General features: G+C 37.3%; 1 protein-coding gene across 1 annotated transcript; it reads right to left on the reverse strand.

Moving 5' to 3' along the window:
- Positions 1–9,812: 9,812 nt before the first annotated feature.
- LOC125389809 (olfactory receptor 6C75-like) lies at positions 9,813–10,775 on the reverse strand. The gene is given in 1 exon segment (XM_048418481.3): positions 9,813–10,775. A coding segment is annotated over 1 exon segment (963 nt).
- Between the last annotated feature and the right edge of the window lie 5,218 nt (positions 10,776–15,993).

A 15,993-nucleotide genomic window follows, 5' to 3' on the forward strand; every position in this document is an offset into this window, starting at 1 on the left:
CTTCCTCAGGAACCTGGACTGTTGCTTATGAGCCTCAGAATCAAAACTGGTCAGTGTCTCCATTCTGCAACCTTTTCTTTGTGAGTATGACATTTATGTGGCATTTTGTTGTATTGCTGTTTAGAGTAAATAAACTGTTATATAAAAATTGTTGTTTTATCATCATTAAAGTATGAGGAGATACCTCAGTATGTCTGGCGCTCCTTACATAACTGCAGCCTTTGACAGGCACCAAGACTGAGCCCCCAGACCAGGTCTAGTGCTCATAGTTTCTGCGGAAGAGATGCCTAGGTACCATGCATCTCCATCTTCATCTGGTTCTTTGTAGATAGGACTACATACAGAAGTGTTTTCTGTTCTCTCTATCAGAGTCTTTGAGCCTGAAGATACCAGCAGCCTGCAACTCTCATGAAGTTGGCATCTGCATCCAGCCCTTGTACATCCAGTAGAATGAAAAACTGACTTATTCAGACCAAGTCTGAGGCCAAATGAAGACCAATGCCATAGTGGCCTGCCTGTTATCTGCACTCTGGGCCCCATTAGTCCCTGATATCTCCCTTCAGGACTCTTGATATTCTATACTTCTACCCAGAGGAGTCAATTCTGTCAGTGGCCCTGGCAAATAACAGTCTCTAACTCTTCTAGTGTACCTGAGCCCATAGCTCTTTCTTGCACCTCTTGGTCTTTTTCTTTTTTTTGTTTTTTTTCTTTTTTTATTATTAAATTATAAAAGTTTCCATTTCAGCCCCTCCTCCCACCACCCTCCCACTCCCCCCACTCCCTCTCCCCCTCCCTCTCCATCCCCCAGAGCAGTCAGGGTTTCCTGCCCTGTGGGAAGTTCAAGTTCCTCCCCCCTCCCTCCAGGTCCAGGAAGGTGAGTATCCAAACAGACTGGATCCCCAAAATCCAGTATATGCAGAGGAAATAAGTCCCAGTGTCATAGTCAATGGCTTTTCAGAAAGACTTCGGGCCAGCCACATTCAGAGAATCCGGCCAAATTCCGAGAATCTGGTTAGATCACCTCCTCGTTCAGTCCCAGTCCAACTGGCCTTGGTAAACTCTCATTAGATCAGTCCCCTTGTATCAGTGGGTGAGAGCATTCCTCGCAGTCCTGATTTCATTTTTCATGTTCTTCCTCCTTCTGCTCCTCATTTGGACCTTGGGGGGCTCAGTCCGGTGCTCCAATGTGGGTCTCCGTCTGTATCGCCATCCATCGTCGGATGAAGGTTCCCTCTGATCTTGCCTTCCTTGCTCACGTTCTCTTTCCTTCTGCTACTCATTTGGACCTTGGGGGGCTCAGTCCGGTGCTCCAATGTGGGTCTCCGTCTGTATCGCCATCCAACGCCAGATGAAGGATCTATGGTGATAAGCAAAATATTCATCAGTATGGTTATGGGCCAAGGCCGGTTCAGGCACCCTCTCCTCTGTCCAGAGAACAATCTGGGGATCTCTCCTTGGACCTGGGATCCCATATATAATCAAGTCTCCTGTAAACCCTAAAATGACTCCCTTAGTTGAAATATATTCTTCCCTGATCCCATATTCATCCTTCCTCCCTCCCCCCATCCCAGGCCACCTAGCTTTACCCATTCCTCCCCTACTCCCTTCTCTCTAACCCTCTCCCCTTCCAACAACCCCCCCCCATGCACCCGAGGTTACCTGGGACTATTGTCTATTTCCTACCTACTGGTGGATAGCTAAATAATCTTCCTCAGGTTCATCTTCTTATTTAGCTTCTCTGGGATCACGTATAATACGCTCAGAGACCTTTAATTATGGTTAGAATTCACTTATGAGTGAATACATACCATGTTCCTCTTTTTGGGTCTGGCTTACCTCACTCAGTAAAGCGTTTTCTATTTCCATCCGTTTGCATGCAAAATTCAAGATGTCATTGTTTTTTACCGCTGAGTAAAACTCTAATGTGTATATGTTCCACACCTTTTTAAACCATTCTTCTATTGAGGGGCACCTAGGCTGTTTCCAGGTTCTGGCTATTACAAATAGTGCTGCTATGAACATAGTAGAACAAATGCTTTTGTAGTATGTTAGGGAATCTCTAGGGTATATTCCCAAGAGTGGAATTGCTGGGTCCTGAGGGAGGTTGACTCCCAGTTTCCTGAGAAACCTCCACACTGATTTCCACAGTGGCTGCACGAGTTTGCATTCCCACCAACAATGGATGAGTGTTCCCCTCACCCCACATCTTCTCCAGCATAGGCTATCATTGGTGTTTTTGACATTAGCTATTCTGACAGGTGTAAGATGGTATCTCAAAGTTGTTTTGATTTGCATTTCTCTGATCGCTAAGGAAGTTGAGCATGTCCTTAAGTGTTTTCTGGCCATTCGCAGTTCATCTGTTGTGAATTCTCTGTTCAGTTCAGTACCCCATTTTTTAATTGGGTTAATTAGAGTTTTAGTGTCTAGTTTCTTGAGTTCTTTGTTTATTTTTGAAATCAGACCTTTGTCTGATGAGGGGTTGGTGAAGATCTTCTCCCAGTCAGAAGGCAGCCTTTTTGTCTTACTGACAGTGTCCTTTGCTTTACAGAAGCTTCTCAGTTTCAGTATATCCCATTTATTCACTGTTTCTCTTATTGTCTGTGCTACTGGGGTCCTACTTAGGAAGAGGCCTCCTGTGCCTATATCTTGTAGACTACTTCCCACTTTCTCTTCTATCAGGTTCAAAGTGAACGGATTAATGTTGATGTCTTTAATCCATTTGGACTTGATTTTTGTGCATGGTGATAGATATGGATCTACTTTCATTCTTTTACAGGTTGAGATCCAGTTATGCCAGCACCATTCGTTGAAGATGCTTTCCTTCTTCCATTGTATACCTTTAGCTCCCTTGTCGAAAATTAGGTGTTCATAGGTTTGTGGGTTAATATCCGGGTCTTCTATTCGATTCCATAGGTCGACTTCTCTGTTGTTATGCCAATACCAAGCTGTTTTCAATACTGTAGCTCTGTAATAGAGTTTGAAGTCAGGGATGGTAATGCCTCCAGAAGTTCTTTTATTGTATAAGATTGTTTTGGCTATCCTGGGTTTTTTGCTTTGCCATATAAACTTGATTATTGTTCTCTCAAGGTCTGTGAAGAAGTTTGATGGGATTTTGATGGGGATTGCATTGAATCTATAGATTGCTTTTGGTAGAATTGACATTTTTACTATGTTGATTCTCCCAATCCAAGAGCAGGGGAGGTCTTTCCATTTTCTGGTATCCTCCTCAATTTCTTTCTTCAAGGACTTAAAGTTCTTGTCAAATAGGTCTTTCACTTCCTTGGTTAGAGTTATCCCAAGATATTTTATGCTATTTGTGGCTATCATGAAAGGTGATGTTTCTCTGATTTCCCTCTCTGCTTCTTTATCCTTTGTGTATAGGAGGGCCACTGATTTTTTGGAGTTGATCTTGTATCCTGCCACGTTACTAAAGGTGTTTATCAGCTGTAGGAGTTCTTTGGTAGAGTTTTTGGGGTCACTTATGTATGCTATCATATCGTCAGCAAATAACGAAAGTTTAACATCATCCTTTCTAATACGAATCCCCTTGATCTCCTGATGTTGTCTTATTGCTATCGCTAGAACTTCAAGCACTATATTGAAGAGGTATGGAGAGAGTGGACAGCCTTGTCGCGTTCCTGATTTTAGTGGAAAGACTTTGAGTTTCTCTCCATTCAGTTTGATGTTAGCTGTCGGCTTGCTGTATATTGCTTTTATTATATTTAGGTATGATCCTTGTATCCCCAGTCTCTCTAACACCTTTATCATAAATGGGTGCTGATTTTTGTCAAAAGCTTTTTCAGCATCTAGTGAGATGATCATATGGTTTTTTCTTTCAGTTTATTTATATGATGGATTACATTGATAGATTTGCATATGTTGAACCAGCCCTGCATCTCTGGAATGAAGCCGACTTGATCATAATGGATAATTTTTTTAATGTGCTCTTGGATTCGGTTTGCCAGTATTTTATTGAGAATTTTCGCGTCGATGTTCATGAGTGAGATTGGCCTGTAATTCTCTTTCTTGGTTGTGTCTTTGTGTGGTTTTGGTATTAATGTAACTGTAGCTTCATAAAAGGAGTTTGGCAATGACTCTTCTGTTTCTATATTGTGGAATACGTTAAGGAGTATAGGTATTAGCTCTTCCTGGAAGTTCTGGTAGAATTCTGCATTGAAACCGTATGGTCCTGGGCTTTTTTTGGAAGGGAGATTTTTGATAACAGCTTCTAATTCTTCACGACTAACAGGTCTATTTAGATTGTTCACCTGTTCTTGGTTAAACTTTGGTACATGGTACTTATCTAAAAAAATGTCCATTTCTTTTACATTTTCCAACTTTGTGGCATATAAACTTTCATAGTAAGATCTAATGATTCTCTGAATTTCCTCTGTGTCTGTGGTTATGTCCCCCTTTTCATTTCTGATCTTATTAATTTGCATGTTCTCTCTCTGCCGTTTGATTAATTTGGATAGGAGTTTGTCAATCTTGTTGATTTTCTCCAAGAACCAGCTTTTTGATTCATCGATTCTTTGGATTGTTTTCTGTGTTTCTATTTTGTTGATTTCAGCCCTCAGTTTGATTATTTCCAGTCTTCTAGACATCCTGGGTGAGTCAGCTTCTTTTTTTGCTAGAGCTTTCAGGTGTGCTGTTAAGTCTCCAATGTGTGCTTTCTCCATTTTCTTTAATTGGGCACTTAGTGCTATGAACTTTCCTCTTATCACTGCTTTCATAGTGTCCCATAGGTTTGAGTATGTTGTGTCTTTGTTTTCATTAAATTCAAGGAAGAGTTTAATTTCTTTCTTTATTTCTTCCTTGACCTAGGGGTGATTTAGTAGTTGACTGTTCAACTTCCATGAGTTTTTTGGCTTCCTGGGGGAAGCATTGTTGTTGAATTCTAATTTTAGTCCATGGTGATCTGACAAGACACAGGTGGTTACTAATATTTTTTTGTATCTGTGGAAGTTTGCTTTGTTACCGAGTATGTGGTCAATTTTCGAGAAGGTTCCATGAGCTGCAGAGAAAAAGGTATATTCTTTCCTATTTGGGTGGAGTGTTCTATAGATGTCTGTTAAGTCCATTTGATTCGGTACCTCCAATAAATCTCTTATTTCTCTGTTAGGTTTCTGTCTGATTGACCTGTCCCTTGGTGAGAGAGGAGTGTTGAAGTCTCCTACTATTAGTGTGTGTGGTTTGATGACTGCCTTGAGTTCTAGAAGAGTTTCTTTTACATATGTGGGTGCCTTTATATTAGGAGCATAGATATTCAGGATTGAGACTTCCTCCTGATGAATTGTTCCAGTTATGAGTATGAAATGTCCATCTCCATTTCTTCTGATTTATTTTAGTTTGAAGTCGATTTTGTTAGATATTAGAATGGCCACACCCGCTTGTTTCTTAGGTCCATTTGCTTGGAAAACCTTTTCCCAACCCTTTACTCTGAGTAGGTGTCTGTCTTTGTGGTTGAGGTGTGTTTCTTGTAAACAGCAGAATGTTGGATCCTGTTTTCGTATCCAATCTCTAAGTCTGTGCCTCTTTATAGGTGAATTGAGTCCATTGATATTAAGTGATATTAATGACCAGTGGTTGTTGACTCCGGTCATTTTTTTTTTTTTTTAGGTAGGAGAGTGTATGTGTTTTCCTTCTTTGATTTGTGCTTGTGAATGGTCGCTAGATGTTTGAGTTATTGTAGGCAGTGTTGGGAATATTGGATTCCTTCAGTAGTGATTTTCCTTCTAATATTCTCTGTAAGGCTGGATTAGTAGCTACGTATTGTTTAAATTTGTTTTTATCCTGGAATATTTTGTTTTCTCCGTTGATAGTGAATGAAAGCTTGGCTGGGTATAGTAGTCTGGGTTTGCATCCATGGTCTCTTAGTTTCTGCAGTACCTCTATCCAGGATCTTCTGGCTTTCATGGTTTCCATGGAGAAATCCGGTGTAAGCCTGATAGGTTTACCTTTATAAGTTACTTGACCTTTTTCCTTTGCAGCTCTTAAAATTTTTTCTTTAATCTGTATGTTTTGTGTTTTGATTATTATATGGCGAGGGGATGTTTTTTTTCTGATCCAGTCTATTCGGTGTTCTGTATGCTTCTTGAACCTTCATAGGAATATTGTTCTTTAGGTTTGGAAAGTTTTCTTCTATAATTTTGTTGAATATATTTTCTGGGCCTTTGATCTGCAGTTCTTCTCCTTCTTCAATCCCTATTATTCTTAGATTTGGTTTTTTTATTGTGTCCCAGATTTCCTGAATGTTTTGTGAAGCGAATTTGTTGGATTTGCCATTTTCTTTGACCAGAGCATTTATTTTCTCTATGGTATCTTCAGATTCTGAGATTCGTTCTTCTATCTCTTGTATTCTATTGGTTATGCTTGATTCTGTAGTCTCCATTTGTTTACCTAGGTTTTCCATATCCAGCCGGTTCTCGGTTTGTGTTTTCTTCATTGCCTCCATTTCAGTTTTCAATTCTTGAACTGTTTCCTTTACTTGTTTGATTGTTTTTTCTTGGTTTCTCAGGGTATCATTCACAGATTTACTTATTTCTTCAAACTTTTTGTTATATTTCTCATCTATTTCTATACTCATTTCTTCAAACTTTTTGTTATATTTCTTATCCAATTCTTTAAGGGAGTTATTCATATCCTGTTTAAGGGACTCTATTGCTTTCATAATGGCACTTTTTTCTACTTCTTCTGGGTTAAGGTGTTCAAGTCCTTCTGTTGTAGGGTCCTTGGGATCTGGTGTTTTCATGTTGTTTTTCAGATTGTTGGTTGAAGTCTTGCCTTGGCGTCTGCCCATCTGTTACTTCAAATGTTCTCTATTGGAACTTCTGTTACCGGATCAGGTTCCCTTCTTGGGCAGGGACTTCACTGACAGAATGTCCACCTTTCCTCAGGCAGGCTATTGAAGCACAGGCACTCCCTCTTTCCGGGATACGGTTACAATGCAGGCTCAGCTTGCAAGGCAGCTGAGCTGGGGAAATTTTATGGCCCGAGGGGGAAGGGAGAAATATAGGAATTTGTACCTGGATGGGAGCTGGGATGGCAGGCGGGAGGGGGTAGCCAGCACTGCAGGGCGACCTGGGCGTCTATGGGGTCGGGGAACGCCCAAGCTCCTCCTCGCCGGGACCCTGCCACGGCCCGAAGCAAACTCACCCCACTGATGGCCCTCTGCTATTTGTCAGGGCCCCTGCTGGTCAGGAATGTGGCTGAGCTGGCACCTGGTCCACCTGTCCTCAGGGAGGCCTTTAAGACCAAGGAACTGCCTCCAGCCGGGCTGCGCCTACAGCCCAGGCCCAGCTGGCAAGGCAGGTGAGCTGGGGAAATTTTATGGCCCCGGGGGAAGGGAGAAATATAGGAATTCGTACCTGTATGGGAGCTGGGATGGCAGGCGGGAGGGGGTAGCCAGCACTGCCTGGTTTCAATTTTTTAATGATGAAAACTGTTTTTTATGTATGCTTTCTTAAGCTGTGACTTTCATAAGTGATTTTTTAAATTTTTTGAGCACTCATTAGGTAAAAAACAATGCATAATATTTGATTCTTCAAAGATAAATTACTAATAATTTGCTGTTGAGTGAAAATATTATTGATAAACATATACCTGATCATGTGTGTTTGTGTAGTGCATGCTTGCATGTGTGTAGGGGGTGCATGCACATATGTCTTTGTGTGTGTCCTCCTCTATTACTTTTATGTTGTTGTTTGAGAGGCATTTTCTCACCAAACTTGGAACTCTTCAGTACCAGGGTTCCTCCTTCTATGCCAACATCCTTGTGTTGGGCTTCCTGGTGCATACCATCACACCTATTTTCTACATAGATGTTTGGGATCCAAACCAAGACCTTCATATTTGAACAGGAAACACTTTATAAACTGAATCATTTCCCAGCTTCTAAACACCTTATTGATATATAATTTTACTTGTTATACATATTATATATGGTGCTTAAATGAGATTAAGTAAAATTTAAAGGTCATTTTTAGTGTGATAATAAATTATTGTAGTAACATATTATTTGTGGAGAGAGAGTTAGACTTGCAAGGGTATTTTTCAATGCTTGTGCATACTGAAGTAACAACAGGACTGAAATTATCACCCAATCAAAGAATTGGTTACATTTGACTGCTGTCAACTTTATGCATCTTTGTGTTTTCTTGTATATCCTCTGTGAGTAGAGCCAAAATGTGACTTCTAAGTGCATGCATGCATAAACTCTGGTAATGTGTAACTTGCACTAACCATTTTATTTTGATTTAATACCAAAAATGCTAACACAGACTAGTATCTAAACATATCTTATATATTTGTGGATCTATAACACAATATTCCTTGATATCATAACAGAGTACTTGGCTGGAGAAACAATCATTAAGATCCTACTGACAATGAAATACAAGTAAAAAATCTCAGAAGCGATATTACTCAGAATTTTATCAGTATTTCAATATCTCAGATTATCTGCAAGGTTTCTTCTTTTATTACAAATCTTTAAAAGATAATAAAAGAAAAAAGCAAATATTTCTGTGTTAATGGACCCAGGCAGTTTGAATGCATGTAGTACAACAATTTGTCTGTAAGTTTCTTTTTCAGTTTTCCTGAATTGGATTTGATGTCTGCAGATAAACTTTGCTGAACAAGATGATAAATTATTTCTTACTCCCTCCTCTCCCTTTGCCATCTCTTATTTCATGTTCTTTCTCCTGTCTGCTTATAGTTTATATTCCTTTACTTAATCTTTACACTTTATTCATACTTTGGATTTTTATTTTATATTTCTGCTTACTTGCTTTAACTTATAAAGTCAACTTATATAGTTTCATTTATTTATAAATTGCCTCAACAAAGAATTTATAATTAAATAAAATATCACTTAATCTCTGTTTAATAATTACACTAGTTTAAAATGTACTTGAATGAAGCTTACATCATTCCATGGGAGCATAATGAAATAAATAGTCAGAGCTTCATATTGCTCTTGTTCATAGAATAGTTATTTCTTTAATTCATATAGGAAATGTATGGAGTTCATCACATTAACCTGTGATTCAGATCAAGCTGAGAATCAAGAAGCTAAAAATTGAATCATGTACTGGTTATCTATCAGACTCACAGCTTTGTCCCAAGACAGTTACTCTTCTTAGTGAAGCGCAGGACCTGAGGGACTCATTAGGCACAGGACCAACCTTGAAACACTATTTTAATTTTCTTGGCTACTTCCAAAAGTCATTGTCTTGGATATGAACCTGTGCTAAAGAAAACCTCTGTAAAAGAGATAATAGAAACAAGAAAATCATTATCACATGTTGAATGATGGGGAAAGTCTAAGACATCAGTATTGTGGTGTCCAGGATAATCAACAGAAAGCCAGAGTCCACTGTTCTATCCACATCAACACTCCTGTTCATTCAGTAACTCATCATTGGGAATGACAAGTGTACCAGTGAAAAGAATAAGAATGTAAAGTCAGTAGAACAATGAACCCTTAGAAGTTATGACTTTAATTTTAAATTTTGATTGTAGAAGTAGAGACATTTTCAGTTGGAATAATTTGTCATTTAAAAAGAATATCAAAGAATAAAATAAATTTCATACTTTTAATGTATGTTTACTTATATTTTCCTTAGAAAAATAATTTTTAAAAATTCAATGCATTTCATCTTATATTTCTATTTATTCTTTATACATATTTGCTCCAGATAATTAGTATGCTTAATATATTTTAATAATTTTGGGGAAAGAATCTACATAGAGTGGAGCTGAGGTTTTCATTAAGTTCTATCTTTAGAGGTGCCCTTTCCTCATGATCATGTTCATTTCTTTAAAGAAAAGAGGATTCTCTGGACCATGGTTTTGAAGGCTTGCTTCACTTGCTGGTTCCTCAGTGTATAGATGAAGGGGTTCAGGAGAGGAGCCACTGAGGTGTTGAGCACAGCTACTCCTTTGCTTAAAGTCACCCTCTCCCTTGCAGAAGGTTTAATATACATGAAGATGCAGCTGCCATAAGAGAGGGAGACAACGATCATATGGGAAGAGCAAGTGGAAAAGGCCTTTTTTCTTTGAGTTTTGGAAGGAATTCTCAGAATTGTTTGAATGATATATGTGTAGGAGGTAATAATTAATGTCAAGGTGACCATGAGTGTTACCACAGCCAACAAAAATGCCATGAGTTCTAGAAGGTGAGTGTTTGAGCAAGAAAGCTACAAAATTGGAGAAGAGTCACAGATAAAGTGATCAATTACATTGGAGGCACAGAAGTCTAACTGTTGCAGAAGGACAATTGGTGGAAAGATGATCAGGAATCCTGCAGACCACGAGCTAACGACAAGAAGAACACACACACGCTTGCTCATGATTGTTGTGTAGTGCAGAGGTTTGCAGATGGCCACGTAACGATCATAGGACATGGCAGCCAGAAGGTAAAACTCTGTCACTCCCAAGAAAATGAAGAAGAATAGCTGAGCCACACAACCACTGTAGGAAATGGTTCTGTCTCCTGTCACGACAGTGACAAGGAATCGGGGAATGCAGACAGACGTGAATGATATTTCAAGGAGCGCGAAATTGCGAAGGAAGAAATACATGGGTGTCTTCAAACGGGCATCTGAGAGGGTGAGGATGATGATAATGAAGTTTCCCATCACACTTAGCATGTAGGTAACAAGAAGAAATGTGAAAATCACAAGCTGCCACCTTGGGTCATTAGTCAATCCAAGAAGAATAAATTCTGTTACTGATGTTGAATTTCTTCTAATTGTCTCTGCTTCTAAAGCCATTACTAAATAGATGAAGAAATAAGAGATAAACTTTGCAAAGAACTTGTTACCTGTCTCTAGCTTATTTTACTGGGCATAAATGTCATTCAAATTCATTTATGATGTCATAGATTTCAAGGCTGCAGCAATGTTTCCTTTGTAAAGCTGGACATTATTATACAATGTGTGCATGAACATACATTGCATTGTATATTACTTTATATTTGTAACATAGTCCATAAAATCTTAATATTTTCAAAGAGTATAAATTTGTAGTTATACAGGATAAATAAGTCTAGATAGCTAAATGGGAGTGTCTATTAACTGAAGTATACTTAATACTCTTGTGTTGTTTATGAAAATTTACTTTGGGAGGAGATTTTTATGTACTCTTTCAGCAAATGGAAAACAATAAATACAAGGTGATGTGTAAAATGATTTTCCTTATTGCAGTAATCATTTCCTACATCTATGTATCAAAGCATATGTGTCTACATTACATATCTAATGAATAAAATACCGAGCTAAACACATACACTTAAAAATCAGTCACCACCATTGTTTAAAATTGATTTGTGGTAAATTATACAAAATACCTAAGATCTCTGTTCTTACCTAATTTCATAATCATGACTTTATTTTCTTCATGTTCTCTTATATTTTGTCACAAGTCTATGTCTACTGAATATTTCCTGAAACAAGGAAATGTCTGAGAACTTACTTTCAGTGTAGTTCTCTAAAAGATTTTCATGTATAGTGCTTTCCTCTGCCTTTTAAAACATTTCTCTATTATAATTCTTTTCCTCTTTACAAACCTTTATACTTTTTGGAGATAAAAGTTGTAGTTCAGAGTAATATGTTCCTGGTATGCACACATACATGGACATGCCTGATAGATGAAAGACACTCATGTCTAAGTTCAATGATTGCGTACAGGACGTTTTATGTCTGCTATAATGAATCTCTGTAGGAATCTAAATATCTCTTATTGAACATATTTTATTTACTGCATTCCTATCTTGAGCTTACACTGTGATGTATAAAGCAATACTTAAATAAAATTACCTTATTTTATTTTGTTACTGAGACAAGTCTTGTTATGTAGCCAGTCAGGCCTTGAATTTATACCCTTCTGCCTCAAACCCATGAACCCTGATGCTGCAGATGCAGCTCCTGCTCCTGGCTCTACTTTTACTTTTGTAAACTGTAGGCGCTCTTACCTGTTCTGTTTTCAGCCTTGTAAACCACAGGTGCACAACATTGCTTATTCTCTCTTTTGTGACTAATAAAGGACACAGTTCAACATTCAAGTTTTCAGGAGAAAAATAACTTTCTTTCTTCCATATTTTGCATCCATCATCACTTTTGATGTCATATAAAGGTTTTTTTTTCTTGTTCATTCATGCATCAAGTCATTTTAGAGCTTGAGGTATGTCCCGGTATCCTGGCAACTTGCCCAGTCTCATCTGTCCTCTACAGTCTTTGCAAGTGTCACTGCTGAGAAGTAGAAAGACGTTTCCTCAGCCTTAGTTGATTAACTTGATAGGTGAATGAATTTACCTCAAAATTTTGTATAAGTATTCTTGGAAATGGGATGGTCTCATTCTCCAACATTTGCTCTTTATGGTCATATGGTATACAGCTTCTAGTCTTTTGGTTTTACATGCCAAATTCTCATCTTTGCTATGGGCAAAATTTATGTGCAAAGCCAAAGCAAACTATACTTGTTTAGTATAGAAAATGACTTGTATTCAGTTTTATACAAACTGATCCCTAGTGTTCCATTTTCTGAAAAGTATTGCAAGTGATAAGATGGTAAGAACAGAAAAATTATTTAGTCCTATGATATATAACATAGTTTTGCTACAGTGAAAAATTAATTTGCAATGCTAATTTTATACACATTTAATTGAAATTTTATTGTTTATATATGCACATATAAAGTATATATTGAAATTGCTTATACAGAAAGCAATACTACTTAAAAAGCAGAAAATTATATTTCTGAAAAAAATATACTTACTTTTTCCTAAATACTACTGGTTATAGTCATTCCCATTTCTACTGGTGTATTAATTTGTTTAAATATTAATATAAATATTAAACTAATAGCTTATTAGTTTGTTTAAATATAATATAAATATTAAGTATTGTTAAATAGAGTTTTTAGGAATTATTGAAAGAGTTTTATAATTAATATCTATTCTGTTATCTTGTGCTGTAACCAAATATCCAAAGTATTTATAATAAAATGAAATCCTAAAAACTTTTTAATCTTTAGAAATATATACATCAACTCATTTATACTCATGAATCCAAATATGACTAAGGATCTATGGTTCCAAATTATTCTATGTAACCTAAAGAAATAATACCTTGATATACAAAACATAAATGATCATAAAGGAAGGCTAATATAATTTCTTTACTAGCCTGATAGTGGGGTGATATAATTGATATCAAAGCATTGCTATTCAGGTTGGTCCCAATTTTATCTGTTCTATTTAACATGGACTCAAGGGGATTGGCTGACTGAATAAACAAAAGACACCATGGAGATTACGTCCTCAGGATACTAACTGATAAACAGTGATCCAAATAACTCCATATAATTTAGAATTATTAGATATAAATGACCTGAAATAAAAGCAGAAAAGTATACAAATTATTTAAAATTTATAATTAACTGAAACTTTACAAAGATATGAAGCTAAAAAAAATAGAGAAATATAGATTAGAGGCTGGAGAGATGGATTAAGAGTTAGAGCACTTGAAGCTCTTGAGGAGGTCCAGGGTTTGAACACATAGTGTGCAAATCATCTGTAATTTTAGTTCCAGGGGATCTGACACACTCTTCTGATGTCCATTGGTACCAGGCACATACGTGGTGCACATACATACATGCACACAAAACTCTTATGGACATAAACAAACATAAAAAGTAGAGAACAATAGCATCTAAATCGCTACATACTAAACTGTAAATGAGTAGGATTTAGGGGAAATCATAATTCATTAAGAGTTTTAGAATGATCTTATGTGTCCATTATTCTATCAGGCTTATTTTTATGGTTTTATAAATTTCAGCAAGGTATGATTATAGTCACTACCATTTGTTCATTTAGTCATTAGTTTTGAAAACTCACCCTGTCTTGAGTTTAGATGTAAATTATAATCATACAGAAATAATAAAGACAGTTCTCATTTAGGTTTTACTTTCACAAGATAGACTAAGAATTAGATATAATCTTGAAATCTATATTTCAAGTCAAGTGCAAATAACATTTTTCATATACAAATATTGTATTTTATTTAATATTTTTATATTATAATATGATTATAAAATTTCTTCCTTCTTTTTCCTTTCTCTAAACACTTCCATGTACTCCTCTTTGCTCTCTTTCAAATCTCTGGTCTCTTTTTCTTAAGTTGTTGTTTTACACACACACACACACACACACACACACACACACACACACACACACTTCTAAATATATAAATATAACCTCCTCGGTCTATGTAATGTAATTAGTATATATATGTTTTTGAGCTGACCATTTGGTATTGGATAACCAATTGGTGTGCTCAGTGGGTGTACTGAATATATTTAATTGTGCTAAAGTGTTAATATAAATAATCAGTGTTTCATTGCCTGATAGAATTGATGATTTCATATCACACAAAGTTGACTAACTGAACACAGTTTAATATTTTAAGGGTCTGTTTATTAGGAATGCTTTTTATTAAGAATTTTTAATACAATCTTTTATCATTTTTTACATAGCTATTCCTGTTTCTACTTCCTCCCCTCCTCCCATTTCATCCTTCCCTCCATCCACTTCTCAAGAAGGATAAGGTTTCCCATGGGGTGTCAACAAAGTCTAACATTTCACTTCAAGGCATAACTAAGGCCCTCCCCTCTATATTTAGGCTGAGCAAGGTATTCCTCCAAAAATAATGGGCTCCTATATGTCAGTTCAAGCACTAGGGATAAATCCTTGTCCCATTGCTGTGGTCCCACAAACTGCCCAAGCCTCACAAGTGTCCCCCACATTCAGTGGACCTAATTTGGTCCTATGCAGGTTCTCCCACTATCAGTCCAGAGTCAATGGGCTCTCAGTAGCTCAGGTCAGCTGTTTCTGTGGGTATCCATCAGGGTTTAGACCTATTTGCTTATATTATCGCTTCTCCCCCCTTGCACTGGTCTCTGGTAGCTCGGCCCATTACTTTGCTGTATATTTCGGTATCTGCTTTCATCAGTTGCTGGTTGAAGGTTCTATGATGACAATTAAGGTAGTCACCAATCTGATTACAGGGAAGGCTGGCTTAGGTGTCCTCTAAACTGTTGCTTAGAGTCTTAGCTGGAATCATCCTTGTGGATTCCTGGGAATTTCCCTACTGCAACGTTTCTCGATAGCCCTTTAATGACTTTCTCAATCAAGGTATCATTTTCCTTTCTCTCCCTCACTGTCCTTTCCCCTTATTGAGCATTCCATTCCCTCATGTTCTCCTTCTCCCTCCCTTTCTTCCCCCCCTCTCCTCTTTTGCTCTCCCTTCTCCTTCACACCACTTCCCAATTTTCTCAGGAGATCTTGTCTATTTCTCGTTCCAAGGGAGTTCCGTGTATGTCCCTCTTAGGGTTCTCCTTGTTATCTAGTTTCTCTGGGATTGTGAACCATAGGCTGGTTATACTTTGCTTTTCATCTAATATCTATTTATGAGTCCAGTACATACCACATTTGTCTATCTGAGTCTGGGTTAACTCACTCAGGGTGTTGGTTTCTAGTTTTATTCATTTGCATGAAAATTTCAACATATCTTTTTTTTATTGCTGAGTAAGTACTCCATTCCATAAATATACCACATTTTCTTTATTCATTCTTCAGTTGGGAGTCATTACCATCTCTGATATCAAGCTCTATTATAGAGCTACAGTAGTGAAAACAGCTTGGTATTGGCATAAAAACAGACAGGTGAGTCAATGGAATTTCATTGAAGATCCTAATATTGATTCATATACCTATGAACACATGACATTTTAGTTTCTTTTTTGACAAAGAAACTAAAATTATACAATGGAAAAAAGAAAGCATCTTTAACAAATGGTGCTGACATAACTGGGTGCTGACATGTAGAAGAATACAAATAGACCCATATCTATCACCATTCACAAAAGTTAAATCCAAATGGATCAAAGGCCTCAACATAAATCCAGTCACCTTGAACCTCACTGAAGAGA

The sequence above is a fragment of the Myodes glareolus genome, chromosome 26 (assembly GCF_982192425.1).
Source record: "Myodes glareolus chromosome 26, mMyoGla1.1, whole genome shotgun sequence".
Classification (NCBI taxonomy): domain Eukaryota; kingdom Metazoa; phylum Chordata; class Mammalia; order Rodentia; family Cricetidae; genus Myodes; species Myodes glareolus.